The 27,623-nt window shown below is 40.8% G+C and overlaps 1 protein-coding gene across 3 annotated transcripts in view; it reads right to left on the bottom strand.

The window, feature by feature from the left end:
* Positions 1–23,352, bottom strand: part of Slc12a6 (solute carrier family 12 member 6) — a 94,122-nt gene extending 70,770 nt beyond the window's left edge. Inside the window, exons 1-2 of one of the 3 annotated variants that reach the window (XM_041679205.1) lie at positions 22,208–23,352; positions 21,822–22,099 (exon numbers count right to left, since the gene is read on the bottom strand). In XM_041679205.1, coding sequence (XP_041535139.1) covers positions 21,822–22,092 — 271 coding nt within the window. In that variant the 5' untranslated portion in view covers positions 22,093–22,099; positions 22,208–23,352. Of the gene's footprint in view, positions 1–3,187; positions 3,382–21,821 lie in introns of those variants that run through there. The other 2 variants (XM_041679206.1, XM_041679207.1) reach the window with 2 other exon arrangements.
* Between the last annotated feature and the right edge of the window lie 4,271 nt (positions 23,353–27,623).

Genomic DNA, 27,623 nt, shown 5'->3' with positions numbered 1-27,623 from the left:
CCTCCCTTGTCTCTTCTTTACCAACTGCCCTCAAATTTCATTTCTCACAGTGCTCAACTCTCCTCTCCTACCTTCGAATTGTTCCTACTGCTTGTGATCTTCTCTAGATTTCCCCTTAAGGATCTGTTGGGTCCCCTTCTCAGATTCCTATTTAGGATGCCCTCCAGGTAACCTATTATTGTTCCAACTCAGTTATCCAAACCTGTTTCTTTTTCTCACTGAACCACTAATCACAATATAAGAAATAGAATTCTTATTTGTAGTGCAACGCCACACCTGTATGTACGAACTGTCTACCCCATGCAGTCCTCCCAGCCACCCTGTATGTACGAACTGTCTATCCCACGCAGTCCTCCCAGCCACCCTGTATGTACGAACTGTCTACCCCATGCAGTCCTCCCAGCTACCCTGTATGTACGAACTGTCTACCCCATGCAGTCCTCCCAGCTACCCTGTATGTACGAACTGTCTACCCCATGCAGTCCCCTCCCAGCCACCTTGTAAGGTAGGTATTACTATTCCTTTGGTTTTACCAGTGAGGAGAGAAGTTAAACGACGGACTAAAGTCACTCAGGTACTAATTATTACAAATTGTCACTATTACTAATTAGTAGTAATTAGTAGGTGTGGGATTCATAGCCAGGTCCCTGACTTTAAAGCCGTTTTACTGCCTTTGGTGGGGAAGTTAAATTGTACATCTTTTGAACTTTAAGAGAAAAGTCCAACAGCTGGCCTGAAGGTTGGTGAACTGAAAGGGCAGAGAGCATGCTAAGTTGCTTAGGACCCTGAAATACATATGACCTGACAGAGTCTCCGTCCTCAGGATGCTTACCTTCAGACTGGTGGGCGACAGAGAGCATGCTAAGTTGCTTAGGACCCTGAAATACATATGACCTGACAGAGTCTCCGTCCTCAGGATGCTTACCTTCAGACTGGTGGGCACAGAGAGCAACACAGTTGCGGCAATGCCACTTCCATAGGCTGCCCAGAACACAGGGCTCAGGGGAAGAAAGGAAGAAGTTACAGAAATCAGTTTCTGAGCTCCTTCTGAAGCTCAAGCAGGGCCTACTACACTGACCTCTAGTACTGCATGTAGCAAGAACTTCTACACTTATTTTATTAATGGTTTTATGAAAATGTCCTTATGTAACCCAACAGCATGTACAATATATTCACACTAAAGATAATAAAATATGTTAAAAATTACTTTACTTAAAAATTAGTTTGGATTAGCTCTATTAACTATTTTTATAAAGTTCAAATAAATATATTAATTATATATTTTTAAAAATGATCTAAGTTTGTTTGGTTATATGATACTACTTTCTTTGCTACACAGATGCAAGAGGGGAAAAAGAAAGGGCGGGTGGGGAGGGGGATAAATGGCCAGTGTTTGAAGAACTAAACAACAAACTAGCTACATATTCTTCACTAGTACATATTCACTGTACAAAATAGTAGGTTTCACTGAGTTCCTTCTTTCTTTCTTCTACATTTTTAACTTGGGAGAGCAAGGGGCTAAATTTCAAACACATGTGTCAGGTTGGGGGAGAAAACAGCTGTCAATAATAAGAAAAGATTTCCCTTCTCTTCTTCCAGCTTAACCCTACAATAAACACAGTCTAGATAATACATTCCCAGTAGTGTTCATTTGTCAAATATTAGTTTATTCAAGTGGATGCTTTCTGAGATACTATGGAAAACATCAAATTAAAGAGTCTTATTAAATTTGAGTTCGCTTATTTCTATTGTTTTTTTCCTTTTTCAAAGCAATTTTAGGGAAGAAAATATATTAAGCATATTAATGTCACATTATTAATAAAGCTGGGTTCTATCAAATTTTTATGGTTTCTAGGAGGCTGTGAATGACTTTATTACTCTGTTCTAAATCCTCCTTCCAAACAGCAAAAATTCTCCAAACAATGACACTAGTTAATGAAACAATCAAATAAAGGCAGAGAAGAGAAATTTAGGGCAAAAAAAGTGAGAGATGAGACACTTCACTTGCATTTTGTGACATTATTGAAAACAACAGACAAAACACTGAAAGAACTGAAAATATCAGCAAATGAGAAAGGGCAACTTCAAATACACCTCCACCTACGAGTTCAGCTCCTCTAAGCTGAAGCCGTAGAAAAAAAGAATCAGGTTCAAGGTCAAGGAAGCTAAAACTTGCTTTCACAGCTCCGTGCTATAAAGCAAAGCAAAAATAACCTAGTGGGCAAAGAATTTACATCTTCCTTACTGTCTTCTGATAAATCCTCTCACTAGAAGGAGGGAAATAAATGAAAAGCTTCTCTCTAGCTCAAGTTCCCTAACACCTGAGACAGCACCCACAGCTGCTTGTCACAAGGAAGAACTACAGAGAATTGAGTTCCATTCAACTTTGCTCACATACAGATCATTGCTGACGATTTACGAGTTATATTTTTAAAAAAGGATTCCAAGTGTAACTATATTTAATACCACAGCATTAACTAAGACTTTAATTGCAGGTTTAAAAATCCCAAACCACAATTCGCCGGGAAAGTTTAACTGTCACCATTCAGTGGCCACAACAGAGATAAGCATATTCATCAAATAATTTTATTAAACCCGATGCTATGTTGATCACCACAATGAACATCTATTGTACTTTTTTTCTTTCGTTAAAGAGTTATTAGAACGTTCGTTACTAATTTACTGTGTACCTGGTAAACTGAAGGAAAATTCTGAATAAACGCAAGTTCGCAAGTAAAAAGTTCACAGAACAAAACTACTGAACCATGCTCCCTCTGTATATATTATATAAACTGCTAAGATTAAAAGGCCCCTTGTCCGTCCAGATCGAAGACTTCTCTAGATGAATCTAAGCTGTCTGAGCGAAAACTGAATTCTTAATTCTGCATAAATGACTTTTACCGCCTTTCTTTTTGCTTGAAAACTCTTTTCATACACTGCCACCGATTCAGTTTCACCTGTTGGTAATGGACACAGAAAACTCTTTGTGGGAGAAAAAACAAACCACTTCGTGGAAAAAAAGAGAGAGAGGGAGAAGTTATCAGATATACGGGGAGTAAAACAACTGAAAAACACACTTTCTTTCCATCCGCACCATGAGCAACAGTTCGAAGACTGATGGCCAAGTTACCAGTTCCCTCACGAAAACTAGTCTGTGGGTCCCCAAAGCTACAAGCGCGGGACTCACCTGGCTCTTGGGGATCCTGAATCCGGGCTTTTATTTCTGCTGAGCTGGGCTCGGGGAAGACCGGGCCTGCTGCCCCCTCCTCTGGGTCCTCCACCTTGGTCACTGTGAAGTGCGGCATTGTTCTAACCGCCCCTTCCAGTCCCTGCTCTTTCTGCGTTTAAATTTCCTTCCCGTGTTTCCCTGCCTCCCTCCACACTCAGATCACACAGCCTAGGGAGACAGTGGCTGGGAATCGGGAAGTACTGAGCCCACGTGATCGCAACCCCAAGGGAGTGGGGCGCTGGAAGACACGCCTTCCGCCGTGTTTATCATTCTCTTAAAAGGCTTAAGCACTCCACCCCTTGCTTATTGTTATTAACCTGTAGAACCCCAACTGTCTGGGCAGTTTCTCCAGGCGGCGGAAAGCTGAAGCCCCGGTGCAGCTCATCAGGTGCTGTCCGCCCTGTGTCTCCCACCTGTTTCCTTTACTTAATTTATTATCACCCTCTTACTTCACATGAGAAAGATGAGAGAATAATTTCTTTCACAAACTACCCTCTTTAATGAAGACTGGCACTCTGTCAACTCAGAAAACAAAAGGTAGGCTGTTGGGTGTCCGTTGTTGCTTAAGTTCAAAGCATATGGTGAAAAGCTCCTAAGAGTCAAAGGCTTTTCTCCTCCTTCAGGTGAAAAAGCATCTATTTAGCCAATATTTAATGACACATGTTTTATAAGCAACACTGCTTTAAATGCTCAGGTGCATGTAGTGACATTCAAGAAGAGAAACTAATTTTGCTAAAAACACAAATTTGTTTTTGGAGAACCAACCCAGGCAGCAGACCTACTTTGTAATCTGCACTGGACTAGAAACTCTACCTCACAGTCTCATTAATTCTCTACAGAAATAGATACAAAAGATGCCTAAAGTCGTGGTGCATGTAACAGGTGAAGACAAACTCTAAAACGCCCAAAGCCCTGTAGTAGACTTATTTAAAAGGAATTTCACACACACTTAACCAAATTTTACTTCACGTGTTTCTAATAGTCCTGGTTTGCATGCTTGGCTGCACACTGTAAGCACCTGGGGACCTTTTAAAATACTGATGCCTGGGTTCCATCATAGATATTCCTATTTAACTGCTTTGGAATAGAGCCTGGACCGTAAGACTTGTAAAAGTTCCTTCACACTATCCTAATGTGCTAAGGTGCAACCAAGGTGTAAATTTAAGATTGTTATAGAGGTTAAGTTTATAACCTGTGAAGTCTATGTATGTTTCTTTTTTTAAAATAATATGTTCCTCTCCCTCTCTCTTGTGTTTGTCTGTGTGTACGTATGTATGTGTCTTTTGAGACAGGGACTCACTATGTATCACTGGATACCCAAGAACACAGAGATCCACCTATCTGTCTGTTTCTCCAGTATGGGGAATCAAGGTGTGCACCACCCCACCTGGCTTATTTATATCTATTTCTATCTTTGAGATAATTGTCAGGTGTTTTGTCTATATTTATAACTCAGCTGATTTCATCTGAAGGAACTTAGAGCACCATCAAACTGTCAAAGATTTCACTATTCATTCAGAGTTCAACGTTCACGAATACTTTTAGTACCGATATATTTTCCAATTGGGCCCCACCTTTCACGTTCATTTTTATGAACTGTGGCTAGTTTTTTATATCAATGACCAGAAACAATGTTTACAAATACCTGTATAGTTTCTGTGCATAAGACTAGATCCCAAGGTTGGAGAGATGGCTTAGAAATTGCATTCGGCTCTTGTAGAGGACTCCCGTGAATCCCAGCATCTACATAAGGCAGCTCACAACTGCCTTTAAGTCCAGCTCTAGGGAATCTGATGCCTGCATGCATGAGTATGTAAACGGGACAAACACACACACTCAAAAATAAACCTTAAAAAAAGACTAGATCTAAATGTTATCCTCTCCCTCTCTTCCTTTCAAAAACAAAAACAAAAAACGCCAAACTAAACAAGTAGGAATGTGACAAATTCCTGATAGTCTATGATAGGAGTAACTTATTTACCAACTCAATGTTTTGTGCTAAAGTACAAAACAGTTCTCTTCTAGGATGAACTGTAGAAAAAACTGCAGGCCATAGAAAACTGAAGGCAAAGTAATGCTTACTGCTTGAATGATGTGAACAGAGAGTAATCACATAAAGAAGGTGGGATGTCAGAGACACCTAAAGTAATATGCTGTCCCATGAAATACTATTAGAGTCCCACTGAGACTGCTAAAAATTAGCAAGGCCAAATGTGGCAAGAATATGGAACGGCAGGACTTTCATGCATTGCTACTGAGGCTGTTAATAGGATAACTATGGGAAAGGGCATGGCACTTGACCCATCATCAGAAAACTCCACTCTCAAGCAGAACTCCTAATAACCAAGCGTGCCCCCACAAAATGTTCATATTCCTAACATCCCCAAAGTGACAATATCTCAGACACACACTCACAAGAGAAAAACTATAGAGTCAAAGTATACTTACAATACAAGAATTTAAAAATGAATAACTGATAAAGACAACAGGAATGAATCTCAACACAAGTTAAAATGCTTTAACTCAAACAGTACATAAGTGAACACATTGTTACAAGATTTTAAGAGACAAACTAGTCTATGATACAAATACCAGATGAAGGCAGTCTAGGTTTTTAACAACAGATGAATGGACAAAGAAAATATGGGTTTCAGGAAAAATGGGTGCAACCAGAAACCATTACATTAAGCAAAGTAAACTGTGCTCGGAATGACAAACATGACATAGCTTGTATGTGGGATCTAGACCTAAAGAGGAAGAGGCGGGGTACCAGTGGGAGGAGAAGAAAGCGAGGAGGGCAGTGAAGAGAGGCGAACAGGATACAAGAACATAATATATGTGAATGAAAATGTCAGAATACAACCTATTGTGTATGGTAAATTCATGCTAGTGGCTTTTCCAATGAGTACAATAGTTGCCTCTGGAAGGGTGGAGTGGAGATTAACTGGGCTCCCACATGGCAAAACTTCCTGGAATGATAATAGTGATCTTGTGAGGGAGTAGGTAAGTGCATTTGCCAAATTCAGTAAATTTACTTGGAATGTCTGTTTGCATTTCACTGTATAAGAAGTTTATTTTAGGCCGGGCAGTGGTGGCACATGCCTTTAATCCCAGCACTCGGGAGGCAGAGGCAGGCAGATCTCTGTGAGTTCGAGACCAGCCTGGTCTACAAGAGCTAGTTCCAGGACAGGCTCCAAAGCTCTAATTAATAATAGGCATTTTTCAAATTTTGGAAGAAGTGAACTGATATTTCAATTTACCATGAAATGTAAACCTTTGAATATAAAGTATACATAGATTTCTTAAACTCAATATCGAAAGACAAGGCTTATGATTGAAACAACACACGATGGGTGGTGGCAGCACTCAGGAGGCAGAGGCACACTGATCTGTGTGTTCAAGGCCAGCCTGATCTATGTGCCAGGACAGCCAGGGCTAACAGAGAAATCCTGTCTTGAAAAGAAAATTGACAAAAGGAAGATAAACAAATGGCTAAGAAACATTTGAAAAAGTGCTCAGTGCCAGGGATTGTTGGGGAGATCCAGGTGAAAATGAAAAAAACTGTGGGAAAAACTGGGGAGCAGATATAAATATCTTGGGAGAAATTCTGGAAGCTTTTTATAAATCTTGGGACAGAATTGGAGAAGTAGGAAAGAAAATTGAGCCATTTACCAAAGTTATACAGGGCCCAAAGGAAAACTTCACAGATTTCTTCCAAAGATTGACTTCAGCAGCCCTCTACTACAAGGTCATGAAGAAATTGATAAACTATTGAAAGAAAATGTGCTGGAGGCCTCAGAATTTCATAAAAAATATGTTAATTGCAAAGGTTTTTTTTTTAAAGTATTGTTTCATCACTTGGCAACAAAGCCAAAGAAATTATAAGGAAATGTCCTACTTGTTCTTTATACAACCAAACTTCACTACCCGCAGGAAGTAACCCAAGGGCATTCAAAGGAATGAAATATGGCAGATGGGTGTGTTCCACTGTGTAGAATTTGGAAAACTAAAATATGTATACCACATCATTGATACCTATTTAAGTTTTAATGGGAAACTGCTCTGAGTTCGGAAAAAGCTGATTCAGTAATCACACATTTACTAGGCCATCAGGGGTATAGCTGTACAAATAAGGACAGACAATGCTCCAGGATATTTCTCTAAGAAAATGAAACAGGTTTTTTGCTTATTGCAATACAAAGAATATTACAAGTGTACCACACAATCCTACAGGGCAGACAGTTATAGAAAGATCAAATTGAATTCTAAAGAATATGTTAAATAAACAAAAGGGATCATAAAGACCCCAGAAATAGATTGCATAATGCTTTATTAACTTTGAACTTTCTAAATACTAATAAGAAAGGAATAACAGCTGTGGAGAGACATCGGATAATGAAAAAACTATGAAATTAAATCTGCCTGTATACTTTAAAGGTGTGTTGACCTCAGAATGGAAACCAGGACGTGTGTTATGTTGGGGAAGGGGTTTCGCTTTGTTTCCACAGGAGAATAAAATCTATGGACATCATCAAAATTGATAAAGGTTCAATTTGAACAAGAGAGACCTCTTAACTAGAAGAGATGATAGTTCATCAAACAACATGGCTGTTCAATCTAAACTAACCTCTAAAACTAACAAATGATTTCATTTGATAAGATATAACTTGCTAAAAGGGAACCTCCTCAAAATTAGGGTTGGGGGAAGGGTTTCATTTTTGTCTTTCAGGAGAAAAATAAAGGTATCTACTTAAAGAATCTGAAGACTACTGGGCAAATGAGACACCGGAAGGAAATAGACAAATCACCCCCAAAAAAAAATGTCCCAAGAAAAAAGGGTAAATTAGGTTATTGGTATATTACAATTCCAACAGGATAAAGGTCCATAAATCTTTCCAAATGTTTGTTTCTGCTGTTCTCTACAAACATATAATGCAAAGGATCTTTTTGTAGTCCCAGTCCAATTGAAATTAAAGCTGGCTTCGGAGTTGGACTATGGCTCTCTCTTTCTCTAAACCCAGGCATGCTTGTTAAAGTGAAACCCAAAATCTCTGATTCATGTCAGAAGAGCTACCTGATAAGGTTGTTGTTATTAAGATCAATTAGAACTCATGCAACACTCAAGTTTTTGGTACATTTCAAAATTTTCAAAATGAAATGTTAGGAAATATGCTGGAGGGTGAACTTTAGCTTTAATCACCGCAGAGTCAAGTTTCATTTCACACACACTGGAGAGCTGCAGAAATGCTTTGTGCTTTGAGAGGGTTGTTGTGCTGGAATATTTACATTGTCACATTTTTTTTTCCATTTTTTTATTGAGAAAAGGAGAAAAAAAAAACAAGTTTCCACACATTGTCACATTTTAAAATAATAAGATACTGAGGTCAGACCAGGAGTCTTTACACAAAAGCAGCATTTTTAATTTTAAGCACTCCCACAGTGATTTCTATATTAGACCCAAAATTACACATTCCCTTTACTAATTAGTCATAGTAAAAAAAAAAATTTTTTTTGGTTTTTCAAGACAGGGTTTCGCTGTGGCTTTGGAGCCTGTCCTGGAACTAGCTCTTGTAGACCAGGCTGGTCTTGAACCCACAGAGATCCGCCTGCCTCTGCCTCCCGAGTGCTGGGATTAAAGGCGTGTACCACCATCGCCCGGCTAAAATGTTTTATTTGTAACTATACCTTTAAATTGTCAGAATACTCATTCTTCAGAAGAATGAGATTACTTGGGGTAATTATTTTGAAATTATAACTTACCATGCCACCCCATTCAATTATGTATTTTTAGACCGAACTCATAATTCATGATAACCCATGTTTTGTCTGATTCAGGCATTTATTTAAAAGAAAATAAAGACAAGTTAGGCTTAGTGAAAAGACCAGAACCAGCGAAGTCAGTAGAAAATTACTTTCACAAGGATTATTGAGTTGTAACACATTTTAATTATTCTATCTAATGGCAGAAATACTCAAATTTTTGGAAATACTTAGTATTTTTTCTTGGTTCTTGGAAATTGAAAGTTGTATTAAATATGAATAACCTAGAGTCATATGATCTTTATTTTTTATTTGCTTTTTAATTTTATTTTTATTATTTATTTATTCATTTTGCTTTTTAGAGACAGAGTCTCACTATGTAGACTGGCTGTCTGGACTACATAGACCAGGCTGGACTTGAACTCATGGAGATCCTCCTGTCTTTGCCTCCTAAGTGCTGGAATTAAAGGCATGCACCACCATGCTAGGCCTAGAGTCATATGATTTAATTGCCAAAACAGGGTTTTGTTTGTTTTTGGTCCTTGTTTTGAGACAGGGTCTTAATCTGTAGCCCAAGCGGGGTTGGAATTTGTGATCTTCCTACCTCGGCTTCCTGGGTACCGAAATAAGAACCACCATGCCCATCCTGAAACAGTTTTAAGTTTCTTTTAGTAAGCACTCATTTGAAAGTTGAGTCCACGATGTAAGAAAACTATTAGTAAGCAGTAAGCAAAACTCCTGGGTTTAACAGCTCTATGTATTTTAAAATATGAACTGTGACAAATGCCATATGTGTACTTGTGAGAACATTCTGCAGATATGTTAAACATTTTGTAATTTTTTGAATTTAAATAGAACTCACTTTTAAAATAAAATATAAAATTGTTTAATCAAATATTCAGGTGTATAATCTTAAAAAACTGGACACGGGCTGGAGAGATGGCTCAGCTGTGAAGAGCATGGCTGCTCTTCTAGAGAACCCGGGTTTGATTCCTAGTACCAACATGGAAGCTCACCACCATTTCTAATTCCAGTCTAAGGGGCTGTACTGCCCTCTTCTGGCCTCCATGGGTATCAGGCATGTACATGGTACATCAACATAATACATACAGGCAAAACATCCAGACACATAAATAATAATAAAAGCATTTGAAAAACTGAACACAGATAAAACAGACTAGATTTTGTGAGTCTATCATTGGGAAGTCGGGCAGTCTTTATCTGAACTGCTGTTCACAGAATTCTCTCACTAACATACACACATACAGCCACAAGGCAAGTATGAAACTACCATACTCACTGGGAATGCTGAGCTAAGAACAATGAATTCTGGCCTTGAAACAGATTCAAACCATGAGACCTCTCCTAAACTCCAGTAGTTCTAAGACACCATTCATAGTGCTTTCCCTGCTATCACGACTAAATGCCTGAGGTGGGCCCTTTAAATTCCACCCAGCAGATGGCTAGGCACCTACAGTAGCACTTCATCCCAAAGGGCACTTTCATGACACGGCCGAGAAAGCAGAAAACCCTTGCAAGCAGTTCTAGCATAGGACTGTTTTGAAAATATCTATGGCAGTAGGCTTTTCTTTTCTTTTTTTCTTTCTTTCTTTCTTTTTTTTTTTTTTTTGAGACAGGTCTTACTATGTAGTTCCAGGTAGTCTGAAGCTCACTAAATAGTCCAGGCTGGCCTGGACTAAGAGATTCATCTGTTGCAACCTCCCTAGTGCTGGGATTAAAGGCCTGCACAATCCCACCTGGTCTTTATTTAGAGATTCTTACTGAATCATTGCAAATATTAGTCAGAGACCAAATAAATTAAAAATTATTTTCATTTTGTGATGAAATTTATTAAACACCACCCTGAGAACAAATTGCCTGTTTATCCTCAGTTGTAAACTGCGCTCTATTTTATAATCTGTACAATCCTAATATACAATATTCATCTTCCTGTAGAGATGAGGTGCGGAGAAATGTGAGTGGGGACACATGCAGCTACACTGGGCCCTTAAGTAGGGGCTAGGATTTGAACTCAGATCCTCGTGCTTAAACAGCAAGCACTCTCATCCACGAAGTCATCTTCCCAGCCCTAGAGCAGTGGTTCTTAAGCAAAAACACCACTGCACGAAAGACAAGGTTATGCCAGACTCCTTTCCAGAAACAATGGTAGAGAAAAACTACTCAGTTCCTCAATGACTATGGTATCACTTGGAGGATCAGGCACACGTACGAAAGATTATTACCACTGTTTTAGAATAGTGTTCTGCAAATTATTTTTGGTGAAGGCTATCTTTTTTTCTGTTCAATAAGACGGGGTCTCATACAGCCCAGCCCAGCCTCAAGCTCACTATGTAGTTGATGAAGGCAGGCCTTAGAGCTCTGATCTTCCTGCCTCCACCTTCCCAGGAATGTGTCACCATGCCAAGCAGAATTTGTTACATTTCCAATTCATTAGATGCTAATAATTTTGTAAAGAAATAAAGTGAACTAATGGAAAAATGAAATGAATTTACATTAAATACGTAATTTCCAAGGTTGTAAATCATGAAGCTATAAGATTCCTCTATCAGGCTTCTAAAATTTCAGTTTCTTACCTTACTTCTTCAGACAGGCAACACACAGCTCATGACCCAGCAATGTCTGCATACTACACTCTGAATGGGTGTTTTACAGAATGCTGTAAACATCCTACAGAAGAAAATGAGCAGTTGACTGCTTAAATTTAGAGTTACTTCTATTGCTGGAGCCTGTTAAGTATACTCTCATTCTCCAGTAAAACATGAATCTACATTTTCCCTATTTATCATATTCAGCAAACCCTTTTATCTGTTTGCTACTGAGAGACTGAATAATAGTTTAAAATATCAAAATGATGGACTGGAATGATGGCTCAGTGGTTAAGAGCACTTTGCAACTTGCAAGAGTTGGTCTTGCAGAGGAATTCCATTTAATTCCAGCATCCACATGGTGGCTCACACAATCATTTGTAGCTCGAGTCCCAGGTGATCCGTTGCCCTCTTCTGACCTCTGAGGCTCCAGGTACACACATAATGCACATACATACATGTAGGCGAAAAACTCATACACAAAATTAAATCAATCTAAATTTTTTAATATAAATGATCAAAAACTAAGTTTTATCGCACTTAGCATACATGTACAGAAAGGGTGAGTGAATTACTTTGTGGAGACCAGGTATCATAGATAGCAAGGACTTAATACTTAAAAATGATAAAAACAAATTTTTATGAAATGTTAGTAGTGGTTAATATTTAATAAACTTTAGCACTGAAAGTCTGAAAGATAATAGATGAAAGACATTACTTCTTGGTGGATTCATATTACTGTAGAGAGTCCTCTGGTTGAAGCCTCAAGACTCTCAAAGAACATGCATTTATTCTATATTACTGGAATGCTCACTACATACCAGAAATGGGAATGAAACACAAGACACTGTCCCCTGTCCTGCAGGAGCTTGTAGTCTTCTTAGCTAGTTAACAATATAACTCTTAATACAATGCACAAGCAAAGAAAGAGCCAGGCGCATAACACCCCACCACTTTGCTTCCATACTTCCTGAGGAGCAGGAAGCTGCAAGTGCTCACTGGATGTGATGGCTAGCTAATTTCAGAGCAACCTCACCTATTTTTGGCAGCTGTGTCCAAACATTAAATAAGGTATTACTGAATGGCTCTGGGAACTAAGTGCTCAGCCCTTAAAGTTCTCTCTTTAATCCTTATTGTGACTTTCTGAACAGGGCTGTTGTCCCCTTGATCTAATGTCATTATAACCCAGGTATAAGTGGATCCAAGTATCATCAACCAAAGACGAAGCACTGGCAGCTAAGAACACAGAAAAGTCAGTTTCTCACTCAGGTTTGATACCCCATATAGGACACTTAGTTTTTCTAATAGTAAATATCTGTTAGATTGAAAATGTGTTTCTGCTTATTATGAAACGTCTATAGAACGTAAACATGACACTAAACAACATACTGTCAAAACTATAAACATAGTCTTAAAATGTAAGGGAAGAACAATGAAAACACAGTCCCAAACAAGATGTTCTGGTTAACTAAACAGTCCATCAACCAACCAATTGTTCTGTGGTGCCAGCTGTCGACCCCAGGGTCTTGCCTATGTTGTTAGTGTATCACTGAGCAGCTTCCCCAGTTCAGAACCATCCTTGTTAATTTACTTCCTACTTCAAAGAACAAAGGCTTTTATGAATCACTACTTTCTTAACTGTCCCCAACCCTCAAAAGTCCATTTACAAAGAGATTTACTGAGCCAGGCATAGTGGTGTTGAATAACTTACAGTTATTACATCCAGGAACTCCAAGGGTTGAAGGAGGAGGATCCCATATTCAAGGCCAACCTGGACTAAACAGGAAGACTGCCTCAACAATAAAAACAAAATTAAAACTAATAATTATAAAGAAATAAGATAAAAATAACTAAGGCTTGGGATGAAAATGCGTTAACTTTGCTGGTGGCCCAATGTCAAGTCCCATTAGCTCAGCAGTCCTACACTGTGACGGACACGAGCACAGCGTTTGTGTACGTAACAATGAAATATACACTTCTAGGCCAAACTACCTTTAGGAAACATGGACTCTAGCCATCCAGAGAACACGTAATTGTATTGCCTTCTGTTTGCAGTTTTCTATTGCATGTCAAGCAAAATAATGTTCCAGCAAATAAAAAGTATATTTAATACCTCTACTACATTACTCTACAACTACGGTTTAGTAGACTTTCTGGCAGGGCCAGTCTGTGTAAAGACAAAACACGGCCGCTGGAATGGCACAGAGCTCCCAGGCTCAGGTCTCTGCTTTTGAATGATCTGCATGACCTTGGCCAGCGACTTGTCTGATGCCTCAGTTCTTACAGACAAGACAAAGTTAGTCTTAGCACAGGAAAAAACAAAAACAAAAAACCTTGTTGAAAAAAAATGTCAAAACGTTTTTACAGGAAAGGAAAGAATTAACCTTAACTAATACAGAAGAGCATTAATCCTAGTTCCTATTGGTGTTTTGTATTGTCAGTGGAATACAGCAGACTGCTCAACTATAAAAAAATCAATCATAAGTCTTTTACATGAATCTTGGGCTGTAACTGGCCACTTATGAAAATTATTACTTATATGCTTAAATAAGGTAATAAATGCAAATAATCTTAAAGCAAAATCAATTCTAATTGGATTCAGTTTTTCATAACTCCTTCACGTAAAAATGTATATGTGTATGCACAAGTTTTTACTTAGCAGCATTTTTCTTTAACTAGCAATATGAAAAATGAACAGTTTCTCGTCAAAGTGAAAGCAAACCTAACTAGTAAGATGGAAGATATTCAAATGCCATTTAGCCAAAATCTCAATCTACCAAACGATTATGAGAGCAAACAGATAAATGCTATCAACTGGCTTTTTACATATGGACTTCTCAAGGTTAGCAGAAACATAACACGGATTATCAAATGCAGCAATAAAAACACAAACCAAAAGCTGCCGCTGATTAATTAGGTGAGGAAACTGGAGGCTGAAATGGAGGATCTTAAAGAGGAAGGAGTAAAGCTAGGAGTAAAATGTAAACATAAGGGATCAGTGAGGTGGCAAAGAAGGTTAAAGGTATTCGTCTCAAAGCCTGACTCCGGGGCTCAGTCCCCAGACCTCCATGGTGGAAGAAGAGAACCACCTCACCAAGGTTGTCCTCCACCTCCACACATGCCCCATGGTGCAGCAGACTTACATGCCCCACCCACAAAAATAAAACAAATACTAAAAGAAAAAGTAAACTAAATGTAAAAAAAAACAAAACAAAAAGAAATATCTGCCAATTCCCAATAATTTAATACAGCTTTCTTATTTGCTTTGTGGTTTTTAACTTTAAATTTTTTCTGAGGGATTTAATTTTGATGGGAGTGTGTGCAAGTGAAGACCAGAGCCCTGAGGGCCACGGCATCAGACCCTCTGAAACCAGAGATCCAGGCTCTTGTGAGATGACTGACGTTGAGTGCTGAAATCAGGCTCGGGTCTCCTGTAAAAACAGTGTGTGCTTTAACTGCTGAGCAGGCACACCAACACTAAAACCCGTACATTTGAAAACTTTAACCTTTTCATAGTTAACGCTATGAAAAAACTTCAACAGTTTAGATTTTGCATAGTTCTCAGATTAAATTTTTATTACATATTTGGTGCGTATGTGTGTGCATGTGTGTATGCAGGCAAACCTGTGTGCATGTAATGGTGGAAGACAAAGGACAACTTTTCAGATTGGTTTTCTCCTTCCATCATGTGGATCCTGGGACTGAACTCAGGTCAGCAGGTATCAGGTGGCAGGCATTTTACCCACTGAACCACCTTGCCAGTCATGAGATTAATTTATTTATTCTGACTTGATTATAAAATCTTGTTAAATAAGTTTCACTACTGACTTAACTGGAGCTTAAAAATTGGAACCACAGCTAGATGCTGATGGTGCACACCTTTAATCCTAGCACTCAGGAGGGAGACACAGACAGATCTCCGAGTTTGAGGTCTACAGAGTGAGTTCCAGGACGGCTAGAACAGCCAGGATGGTTACATGAAGAAACCCTGTCTTGAAAAACAAAAGAAAACAGAAAACTGGAAGGACGGCTCAGAAGGTAAAGGACCTGCTGGCAAATGGGGGATGTGATTCCCAGCACCCAGGCAGCAAGCTGACTGACAGTGCATGCTTGCTCTGGGAAAGCAGAGGCCAGCTGATCCTGTGGCGCACTGGCTGGCCAGCCCTTGGGTAGTGGAGGTAAGATATTACTGAATTTGAGACCAACTGAAGCTACAGAGTTGCCCAGAGCAACTTCGGCTATGAACAAAGATCCTATCTCAACAACAACACAATTTAAATGCATGGGTGGAGACATGCTCAGTGGCAGAGCATGATATACCACACAGCTAGCAGGGTACCAGGCTAACTACACAGGTTCACATGTATGGGCGCACACGCGCGCGCGCGCGCGCGCGCGCGCACACACACACACACACACACACACACTCATGGGGCAGCAGGAATAAAATGTTCTGAAAACAAGAAATGTTAAAATATGACAAATGTGTACTTTAGAAGTAAGCAAAAATATTTCTTTTGTTTTGTTTCTTGTCTTTCGAGCAGGGTGTCCCTAAGTAACAGTCCTGGCTGTACTGGAACTCATGCTGTAGAACTCACAGAGATCCACCTGCCTCTGCCTCCCAGGTGCTGGGATTAAAGGCGTGCGCCATCACTGCCCGGCACAAAGTATTTCGTATTAACCAACCACTGAACTACTACTGTTCAGGCAAAGTGTTCCATCTATGTGCCTGCATGTTACATATTATGTGGTTTTGTGTCCATGCCTTCATATATAATTAAAGATTCTATACAATACACTAAGGCACTAATTAGAGGGCATCAATAGAAATACCTTGTTTTCCTATTCACCTGTACAACTTATAAACCCTATTAAATCATATTTTAACATTTAATAAAAATGGATTTTGTAATTCCAGCAAAGAGCACTTCAAATTTTCGTATCTACTGTGAAGAGAGACATATTGCCAAAAAACTAAAATGTATATAATTTGATTTATTCTATTAAGAACCCTATTATGTGTAGATGTGCATAAGGGCATCAGGTCTAAGGAGTCAAGGATAGTGAGGACTGAATGCCAGCTTGCTCTTCTCCAGTGAAGCCATAAGCCTACAGCCATAATGGCTCAGAGCATAAAAGTGGTGATACCGTGTTAGAATTTGTGCAAAGTTCTTGGTAGTCCAGAAATGTTTACTGGTCACCAGGAGCAAAAGAGAAAACAGTCATGATCCAAAAGCACACAGGGTAATATTGTCCTGACAGGCCATTGTAGGTTGCCTTAAATAACAGCATCGGAATGTCCTGGTAGGTTATTACAGGTTGCCTTAAATAGCACTCCCCTTATACTAACAGCTTTCAAACAGAAAGCATGATTTTTCTAAGGCTCCAGACCTCCAACTTCCAGCAGGATCCTCCCCTCTTTTACTTTTCCATTAATAAAGGTTGACATCAGATTATATTGTAGGAGCAAAGAATCTATTTTCAATAAAAGGAAAAAAATATGAGAGCCTGAACCCAATAAACAAGCGACTGGGAGGAAAAGCAGGTGGGTTTTTAGTGGGACATAAAGAGAACACTACATACAGATGGGTGACCAGAATTTAACACAATCACTGTACCTACCAACTGATGGCATTTAATCCACATCTACCATATTTTAGGACCGCCTCTGTTATAAAAAATGCTCCCAACTAAACCAACTTGGGGCCATGGGGAGAGTGGTCTTGGGTCAAGCCTCAAGGGGAAGGCCTATGAGTATGAAGTGAACCCTCTACCACTAAGCTGTATCCCTGACCTTGCTTTTCCTGACAAGGGCCTATGTTGCCCAGGATGATCTTGAACTTGTGATCTTCCTGCCTCTGCCTCTGAGTGCACAACTCATCCTTGTATAGTGTTCATTTATAGGATAAAAGCTGACAAAATAGAAAATGGTTCTTCAGGTAGTTTGACAACAATAAATTATAAACATTTTTCAAGCTTTTTTTTTCTTTTTTTGGTGTGTGTGTGTGTGTGTGTGTGTGTGTGTGTGTGTGTGTTGGGGTGAGGAGCCAGAGGGAGAAAGCTAGAGCATTTCATCTTACCTGTAAATACTCCAACAGGTTTTCTTTATCTGAGACCTTCACATGACCACAACATAAGCACATCTAAGAAAATTCGTAATTCCTTAATATTTTTAATATCATGCATTCAACTTCCCTCAATGATTGTGACTTTTGTTTTTGAGGCAGTGTCTGAGTGTGTTGTCCGGGCTAGAGGCCTATTTGTAGGCCACCTGATCCTTCTACCTCACTGTACTGAGTACTGGGACTACAGACACACACTATCATTCTCAGTCCCCATTATCTCAAAAGTGTCTTTTTATTGTTGCTCTGGTCAGTCCGAGTCAACCCAAACCTATACACTGCATCTGATTGACACAGCTCTTTTTAATCTATAAAAACCTTCCCTCTTTATCACTCTTCTTCTACTCTGCCATTTATGTTCTGAAGAATCTAGTTATTAAATAAAATTTCCCATATTCTGGATATGGCTAATTGCTCTTGTGGTGAGGGTAGTATTAGCATATTATCAAGTTTTAAAATAAGATGTAGCAAATCTGCTTCTTTAGTTGACTCACTGATTACAGTCCGCACATCGCACTTCTGTGAGCTGTCCTGAGAATTCTATGAGTTTTAGGGACAAAGGTACCTAAGAAGTATTCCATAAGCAAGGAGGAGGCAGAATGCTATAAAGTTACCATTAATATAGGGTAGGAAGAGAAGGAGGAAAACAGTTGTTGGGAAGGCCAGGGAGATGGATCAGTCACAAAGTGCTCGCCCAGCACAAACAAACACTGGAGCTTAGATCCCCCAATGCTCACAAAAAAGCTGGGTACAGCATCATCATGTGTCTATGATATCAATTCTGCAGAAACAGAAACAGGATGATTCTTGGGGCTTGCTGGCCAGTCAGTCGGCCTGGCTGAATAGGCAAGCTCCAGGTACAGGAAGAGACCGTTTTAAAAAGGGTAGAGGAAGACAATGTGACCTTTGACCTCTTCATGCCCATGCCCACATTTACACATACATATATATATATATACATAATCCCACGTAAATGTTTTGGATATATGATAACAAAATGTCTTTTTATCAGAGAACGCTATCAAGCAAGCTAAAAGGTTACCAAATCAATATTTTCATAAACTATCCATTTTACTTCCTTACATAATGTCACAAAAGGAGTCAAAGTAAAATATGGGAGGTAGTTAGTTGGTAAGCATTAACAGGACGTCTAAGAAGAGCACATACAATGAAATTCATTTGTTTTGGCTTTGGTAGGGAGCACAGACAATGTTTATTTGAAAAGTATTTTCTTCAAGTGCTTTGTGAAGCTAGGAATGGTGGCACACCTTTTAATACCAGCACTCAGGAGGCAAAGGCAGACTACTCTGTGAGTTCAAGGCTAGCATGGTCTACACAGCCAGTTTTAGGTCAGCTAGCGTTACTTAGTGAAACTTTGTCGGAAAAACAAACAAAAAAGTGCTGGGCATTTTAAAACCACAGCCCTATGAAAAGCAAAACACACCACCTTCCAAGTTTCCTACTCTGCTTTAGCCCTCACACTAAGGATTGGAGGAGACCTATTCATACACAGCACAGAACTGGGAGAGCAAATGGGTAGGGATATACCCAGCCACTGCACTCCGTATGCAATGTAGTGATTCCAAGTACAGATTAATATTCTGTACTATTCTTTAACAATTAAGAGAAACCTAGATGTGACTTGGTGCCCTTTGGTTGACCTTTCAAATGCCAACTCAGATATGAAAGTGTTTTCCACGTGTGTGGTATTAGTCATTCTTCCCCTTTGAGCTATGGTCAGCACTGGCTTCATAACTGAACCAGCTGATGAACCGGCTGTTTTGTTTTGTTTTTTAATTGATTTAACTTCATTTTATGTGCATTGATGTGAAACTATCAGATTTCCTGGAACTGGGGTTACAGACAGTTGTGAGCTGCCATGTGGGTGCTGGGAACTGAACGTGGGACTTCTGGAAGAGAAGCCAGTGCTTTTAACTGCTGAGCCGTCTCTCCAGCTCCAGTTATTTTTTTTTTAATATTGACATAAAACAATCTATAGGAATGGGACTAGGGCAGAAACATTTAAAACAATTCTCTAGATCAGTGGTTCTCAAATTTCCTAATGCCTAGATTCTTTAATTAACAGGTCCTCATGTCTGGTGACCCCCCCAATCATAAAATTATTTTTACTGCTATTTCATAACTGTAATTTTGTTACTGTTTGAATTGTAAATATCTGTGTTTTCTGAAAGTCTTAGGCAACTCCTGTAAAAGGTCTTTTGACATCCTCCAGGGGTCATGACAGGTTGAGAACCAAAGCTCTAGCTAGTTCCACTACACATCAGAAGACACTTCCCTGGGTCAAAAGCTGTCTTTCATCTCCTTTTATCACCTTATCTTTTTAGCTCCTATGGCTACGTCTGGAGATTCAACTCATTATTGAGTATCACACATTACACTAGGTGCAGAAACTGTCCTCAAGAACTTTCCAGTCTGATTGGGAAAGATAAAGTGATGGAGGTACTGTAGTCATGGTCTAGAGTAGGGATGTAAGGATGCAAGGCCTGATTTCATTGACTAGGATGCAGGACTGACTCAGAAAAGGTATCAGAATTCCTGGAAGGGACTTATCCAGACTGCAGTTTTGAGCTGGCATTTTAAACAATTTAAATATAGTGTGATGCATTAAGACTAAAACTATAATTTGGAAGTATTTGGTACAAGTTGGGGATGCAGCTCAGCTGAGAGAGTGCACGAGAGGCCCTGAGTTCCATCCCCAGCATCACACACACCCTCACACATGGGTGTGGTTGAGAAGGCCTTTAATCTCAGCACATTGGAGGTGGAGGCCGGAGATCAGGGGTTCAGGCCCATCCTTGACCACATGGAAAGTTTAAGGCCAGGCTGAGTTACCTGAGATCCTGTCACAAAAATAAAAAATAAGCAAACAAACAAAAAATTTGGCATAGGAGGAAATTATTGTCTTTTATTCCGACTTTTAACTTTAACATAGTGTAAGGGTCAGCAAGCAGTGGAAAGCAAATCAGGAATTAACACAAATAACTGCCATGAAAGAAAAAAGGACTAGTGAAGGCCTAACAAGTGCTAGAACTATAAGCTTTACCAAGGATATCTTGTCTCAAGACTTTAAAAACAAAACTGAGGAACTAAAACTGTTCTGGCTTCCGGAACACTTAAGGTCAGGAGGAGCAGTACTTCCTGAGGCCGGAAATGGCTAGTCACTCTCGTTTTCACAAGTCAGTGGCCAAGGCCATGTTTTCAACGAGGGTAGGACAGAATTTTTAAGAGTCTTTAGAATTCTTAAGGCATTTTTTTTAACTAGAAAAATTACACTGGTCAGGATGTGGCATAAGACTAAGGCAATTTTCCAACTTTGTTCTTGAGTCTGGAAAGGGTACCTCACCTCCTTCGCATCACCCCTTCCCACTAAACCCAGTGAAAACTTCGACCAGAAGCCAGCCTGGGAAGTTCAAGATCAACTCTGGGAAGCAGTCAAAATGAGCAGAAGTGGTTCCTTTACGTCCTGACTACCACAGCCCAGAAAAATACAGAAGAGTTTGTCTAAGGCTCAGCAGTGAAGCGATGTGAAAATCAGGCACTAGAAGCCTCTTTGCAAGTTCCACTCAACGGAATAGCATCTCCTGGAGGGAACTTGGCTACTTTAAACACTCTGTAAAAACACAAATTTAAAAATATGGCGCACAGCTAAGTGTCTGGAAGAAGCCACTAAGACATAAGCAGTTATGCCTTGCAACCTGACTTAAATGCCGTCTGACAGAGTCAAAGTCCCAAAGCTGTCTAGAAAGCACATATTCAGCCCATTAAATGGTACAGTTTAGGATTCTCTGTGTTGTAAGCGATTTAATTCTTTGTTATTTGTCTTTAACCAAAACTAGTCACTGTAATTATGGGAAGATAAAAATGAGGAAATCAAAATATGCCTTTCCTCGCCTTCTTGTCAGATACTTCCCTAAATGCCAATGACTACAGCCGTGACATGCTAGGTCACTATTTTTCCCAGGCTCCTAAGCATCACAGAAAAGAGGGCCTTAATGCATGGTGATTATTATGAAACGGAGCAAGTAGTTATCCTGCATGAACAACCCAGGGGTCAAACACCCTGTCGTCCGGGTTCTTACTTACCCTCAGTAACATCCTGGGGGTTAGAAATCCGGTCACTGGAAGGATCTAGGGCCACAGTTGCCAGAGAAGTAGTGGCGCCAGACAGTTCACTCATAGGCTCACTACGGCTTGTTTCTGGCACACTTTCTCGGGAGCTAAATCTTACTCGGGAACTAGATCGCGAGCTGAGGTCCGGGCTGGTGTCTGACAAACCTGGAATGTCATCAATCTTTGTTGGTGTCACCATGAACCGAACTGAAGATATCTTGGCGGTGGCTTCTGGAGGATGCATTTTCCCCCTTTTTGACAAAGAAAAAAGGAAAAGCTCACAAAAACTCTTCCTCCTACACTAGCTACTTTTGATTGCAAAAATAGAAAACTTGAAAGGAAAAAAAGAACTCAATTACCTTGATTTACATCCCACAAAAACCCAATTAAGAATCCTTCCACTTAGAATTCAAGCCAACTGTTTTATAAAGTGCACAACCCGTAACTGAAAAATAATTTTTGGAAAACAAAATGAGAACAAAACGATGCTAATCTTCTGTAACTTGGTTCCTTCAGGATCCTAGCTATCTCCCCTGGTCCAGGGCTGAGGGCTCCACGCCATGATTTCACAGCAGCTGGTTTCGGCCTCCCTCTGCTCGACCCCCGGGTCCTGATGAGGTAGTTAGTCCTTTATCTGCTGAGTATCCCACGGTTCTAGCTGAGGAAGGAGCGTGCAGGCCCACCCTTATCAGGAGACTATAGACAGCGTGGATCAGATTACAAAAAGATGTGCACTGGCCACCTGTTGTGTATCAGGTGAATACCCCACAGGTCTGGCTGGGAGGAGGTGTGTGTTGAGCCACTCGATGTTTCTGAGGTCGACAATCCACTTGGGTCTGGTGGGAGAGATGCACATGCATAACGGGAAAAATACCCCCCACACTACAGGATGGAGAGAAAGAGAAGAGCAAGGAGAGGATGCCGGGGCAGAGTGGATTTCTGTCTCCCAGAGATCTCGTCCTGGCAGAGATGCTGGAGGTGGCGGCTAGCGGATCAGAGCAGCTCCTACGGCAGCTCCGGGTCGTGGCAGGTCGTCGCGAGTCCCTCGAGCCCACGACCACTTGCCGCGTTTGCGCGGCGTGTGACAGGACGCGTTTTCCCCGGGGCTGATGCGGGTGGCCTCTCGCCGGTTTTCCTTGGGGCTCAGCCGAGAAGACGGCCACGCAGGCTGGTCCCGGCTAGGAAGGAGGAGGTCGGTCGCAGGTGCGGGATCCCGCGCCAGCTGATGCGGGTGCGCGCGCAGCTGTTGTTTACTAGCCGCTAACTGTTTCGGAGCCGCGGCGCGCAGGAGGCCCCCTCCCCGGCAGACGCCCGAGGCCGTTACGTGACCTCGCCGCCCCCAGCCCCGGGCGCGGCGGGCTGTGCCCGCGCCGCCGCAGCCCTCCCCTTCCCGCCCCGCTCGTTCCTCATTCGAGGTTAACCGTCCGGAGGTGTCTGGGGAGCAGCAGGAGGGCGGCGCCGTCCCGCGGGCACCAGCAGCCCCACCCGGAGTCTGCAGAGCCGAGGCAGCGTGCACCGCGCCTGCGCGGGCCGGCGGCTCGCACGTGGAGCACGACGGGAACTGCAGTCCGCCCCGGGGCCTGAACGTGTGTGTTGGGATGCTTTTTTCACTTATGCTGCACGGAATCTGGATGCCGCTCAGAGGCACTCAGTACCCATTTATCCCGGGACCGCAAAGGTCATCTTTAATTAGAATATCTCTGGAAACCTTAACTTTCTGGCACCCAAATCCCCCACTACGACTTAGATGGGACCCTCAGTTTAAAATTTCAGATATCTTTTCTGAAACACCTGTATCTTCATCTTCAGTGTAGGCTACTTTCCCGCTTCTTGCTCCTGTCCCTTTGAAAAATCACAAGCCAGGCTTGAACTTCCGTGAAAGAGAACTATATAGACATGGAGAAGACATTGAGTTATCTGTTTTACTCCATTTCTAGTGTCTGACCTACTTTACTGTCAACTAGTGTTTAGTCTTTAGTGCATCGAGGTTATTTTTTTTTAATCAATATGCAGAAACTAGCTAGAGCCTTGCCCGGGTCCTTGGTTCCTCTTTGGTACGAATAATTAAATCGGCATGTTTAATAATGATCAGGGGTAAGAGAGACCACTCAGCAGTTAGGAGCATTTAGCTAGTTCGGGTCCCAGCTCTCAAATGATGTGGCTCATAACTGCCTGTAGCTCCAGTTCCAGGGAATCTGACTTCTGAAGACAAGACAAAGAAGTGGTGTACTTAGACACATAGAAGAGATTTTATATTAAAAAAAAAAATAAAGTCATGGATCAGAACCGTCTTAATTCTTGGGTCTAGAAATCCTCCTTGATCAAATAACAATTCCCGGTCTAGCCAGGTGGTGGAGTCACACGCCTTTAATCAAAGCACTCTTTAATCAAAGCATTTGGGAGTCAGAGGCAGGAAGATCTCCTCTGTGAGTCTGAGGCCAGCCTGGTCTACAGAACAAGTTCCAGGGCAGGCTCCACGGCTCCACAGAGAAACTGTCTTGAAAAACCAAACCAAACCAAAAGCCTGCAAATAAAATGAAAGTCCCATTAAAATATAAAACTGTATTAGCTTTATGACAAAAATTGGCATATCCAAAGTCCTAGAATTCTATCTTCATCAGTGGGGGATGGAGGTAGGGTTAAAAACTTCTATTTTTTTTAAAAAAAAAAAAACGTACATTTTTGGGGACACACACTCATACGTACGTGAGTTCTTCTACATATGGGTCCAGGGACTGAACCCAGATCTACAGGCGTGGCATGATGCACCTTTGTTTACCAAAGCTCTTTTTATCTTTGGAGACAATGTGAGACCAGGTTTCATGTAGCACTGGCTCCATGTAGGCTGTTCTCAGACTCTCTATATAGCACCTCCCAAGTGCTGGAATTATCACCAAACCTGATCTTCTGTATGTCTTTGTGAATATTAGAAAACCACTCTACCTAATGTTACATACAACCTGTTTCCTGATCAGCTGTACAGCCCAAGCTTGTGTGGAACTCACAGGGATCCTCAAACCTCTATGCTAGTACGACAAGCCTGAGCCAGCATGCCCAACTGGGGATTCTTTATATAGCCCATGGCTTTTGATTCAAACTTACAGTGGTTTTTGAAGAAAAGACATCCATCTCCTCAGGGATCTACTTTCTTTTTAAATTTATGCTCATTGTTTTACCAGCAGGTAGGTTTGTGTGAGTACGTCAGAAGCCCTGGAGCCATCGCCAGCCCCCTGGGGAGCTACTTTCTAAGGCAGGCTTGCAGTTCAAACTTCACAGGCCTTAAAAAGGCATGCTGGCATTTTTGCTGTCATATGCAGTCTTTTTTGCATCTCCTTATATATGCACTACTCTTGCAGCTCTTCTTTCTTCCTGCAAACACTGATACTCGAGCTCCCTAAATGTATGTCTCGGATGTTAATATCAGGGGATCTTTTCAGTCCCTGCTAGATTCACGAGTTTCCTTCTCTCTTCCAGGTTAGTCTTTTATTATGGTCTGCACAGCAGGTGGCATAGAATACTAAAGATGCTAACTTTCCCACCCCTAAGGACAGACTTGTATCCAATACTGGAAAAAAAAAAAAAAGGAAGACACCTCCTACCAGATTTCACTGACTTAGTGGAGCTGGGCGTGGTGGGGCAGGCTCAGAAGGCAGAGGCAGGCAGATTTGTCTGAGTTCAAGGCCAGCCTGGTCTACAAACTGCAATCCAGGGCAGCCAGTGCTATGTGAAGAACAAAAACAGGAAGGAAGAAAGGAAGGAGAGAAAAAACTTCCAGGGTTGGGCACAGGATTAATAGAGTCCTCGCCTAGCATACAAACTCTGGGTTCAATCCCCACCATAAGCCAGAAGTGGTAATACACACCTGTTATCCCAGAACTCAAAATGTAGTGGTGGGGGCTGGAGACAGGGGTTCTTCCAGAGGACCTGAGTTCTATCCCAGCAGCCACATAAAGCCTATCACTGTCTAACTCTAGTCCCAGGGAATCTGACACCCTCTTCTGACTTTGGTGGGTACCAACACACATATGCATAGACACATAATACCCATATTATGGGTAAAATACCCATATACCCAATATAGATTTAAAATACATATGTATATATTTTTAAATCTAAACAGCAAATTTAGATAACTTTTGGCTCTAGATGGCTTGGCAGTTTAGAGCACTTGATGCTCTTGCTGAGGACCCAGGTTCAATGACAATATAAATATATATTATATTTATATATAATATATATATTTATATAGTTTTTTCTTTAAATACACACACACACAAATATACATATATATGTATATACGTGTATGTTTATATATTATATATATATATATATTTTTTTTTTTTTTTGGTTTTAGCAGACCTACTACTTACCTGAAAGCACCTGTCTTCTGTTAAGGTAGATACATCAAATGACTTTTTTTTTCTTTCAACACCAACAGTCAAGAGCAATCCTGAACTTTTTCTACCTATATGACTACTCAGCAAGAATGCAGAATAGTATCCCTAATGTTTAAAAACTGGCACTGGGGCTGGAGAGATTGCTCAGCAGAGGACCCAGGTTCTGTTCTCAGCACCCACATGGCCACTGACAACCATCTCTAACTCCAGTTTCAGGGGATCCAATGCCCTCTCTGTCTCGGTGGGCACCTGAAACAAATGTGGCACACATATATACATGCAGGCAAAACACGTGGATTGGCTCCTGTCGAGAGAGCCTCCAGTCCAACACAACTGTCATTATTAACCCTACTGACAATCAGGACATGACTGTCACATGAGGACATGTACGTCATATAACTTTCACTGTTTTAGGGTTAATTTCTAGTTGAGATTGCTGACAATCTTTTACCCCATCAGTCATAAATACTTCTTTAAAAAAATTCGTGGCAATAAGCATAAATCCATTCAGATCCAATGTCACAATCCAGGAATGAGAGACTGATAGCTGGTTAACTTAACAAGGAAAAGAAGAGGCCAATTAGCATTTCTCGAATGCTTGAATATAATATTTTACTTCACCATCATTCTAATACAAAATAATATAATTAAAAATCATAAGCCAGGTGGGGTGGTAGTGGCACACGCCTTTAATCCCAGCATTCTGGGACAGAGGCAGGCGGATCTGTGAGTTCAGGACTAGCCTGATCTACAGAGCAAGTTCCAGGACAGGCTCCAAAACTTCACAGAGAAACCCTGTCTCGAAAAACAAAAACAAAACAAAACCCACTTGGGTTAGCCAATTGCGGTGGTATTAAGTCTTTGATCTCAGTACTAAGGAGGCAGAAGCAGGTGGATTCGGGTCAGCCTAGTCTACAGAGCGAGTTCCAGGACGGCCAAAGCTACACAGAGAAACGCAGTCTTGAAAAAACAAAAATCAGCCCAGCGATGGTGGTACACGCCTTTAATCCCAGCACTTGGGAGGCAGAGGCAGGTGGATCTGGTCTAGGGCTAGAGAGATGGCTCAGAGCTTAAGAGCACTGGCTGCTCTTCCACAGGTTCTGAGTTCAATTCCCAGAAACCACATGGTGGTTCACAACCATCTATAATGAGATCTTGTGCCCTCTTCTGGCCTGCAGGGATACAAGCAGACAGAACACTGTATATATAATAAATAAAAATAAATCTTTTTTAAAAAAAAGAGCTAGTTCCAGGACAGGCTCTAAAACTACAGTCTCCTGTACTACAGTCTCCTTTACAAACCCTGTCTCGAAAAACCAAAAAAATAAATAAAGAAAATAAAAAGCCAAAACAAAACAATAAAATCACTTAGGTTGCT

The sequence above is a fragment of the Microtus oregoni genome, unplaced genomic scaffold, assembly GCF_018167655.1.
Source record: "Microtus oregoni isolate MIOR12 unplaced genomic scaffold, Mior012 000031F_ref0000149, whole genome shotgun sequence".
NCBI lineage: Eukaryota > Metazoa > Chordata > Mammalia > Rodentia > Cricetidae > Microtus > Microtus oregoni.
Note: the sequence above shows the minus strand (reverse complement) of the source record. Positions and strands in the feature narration are given on the sequence as shown.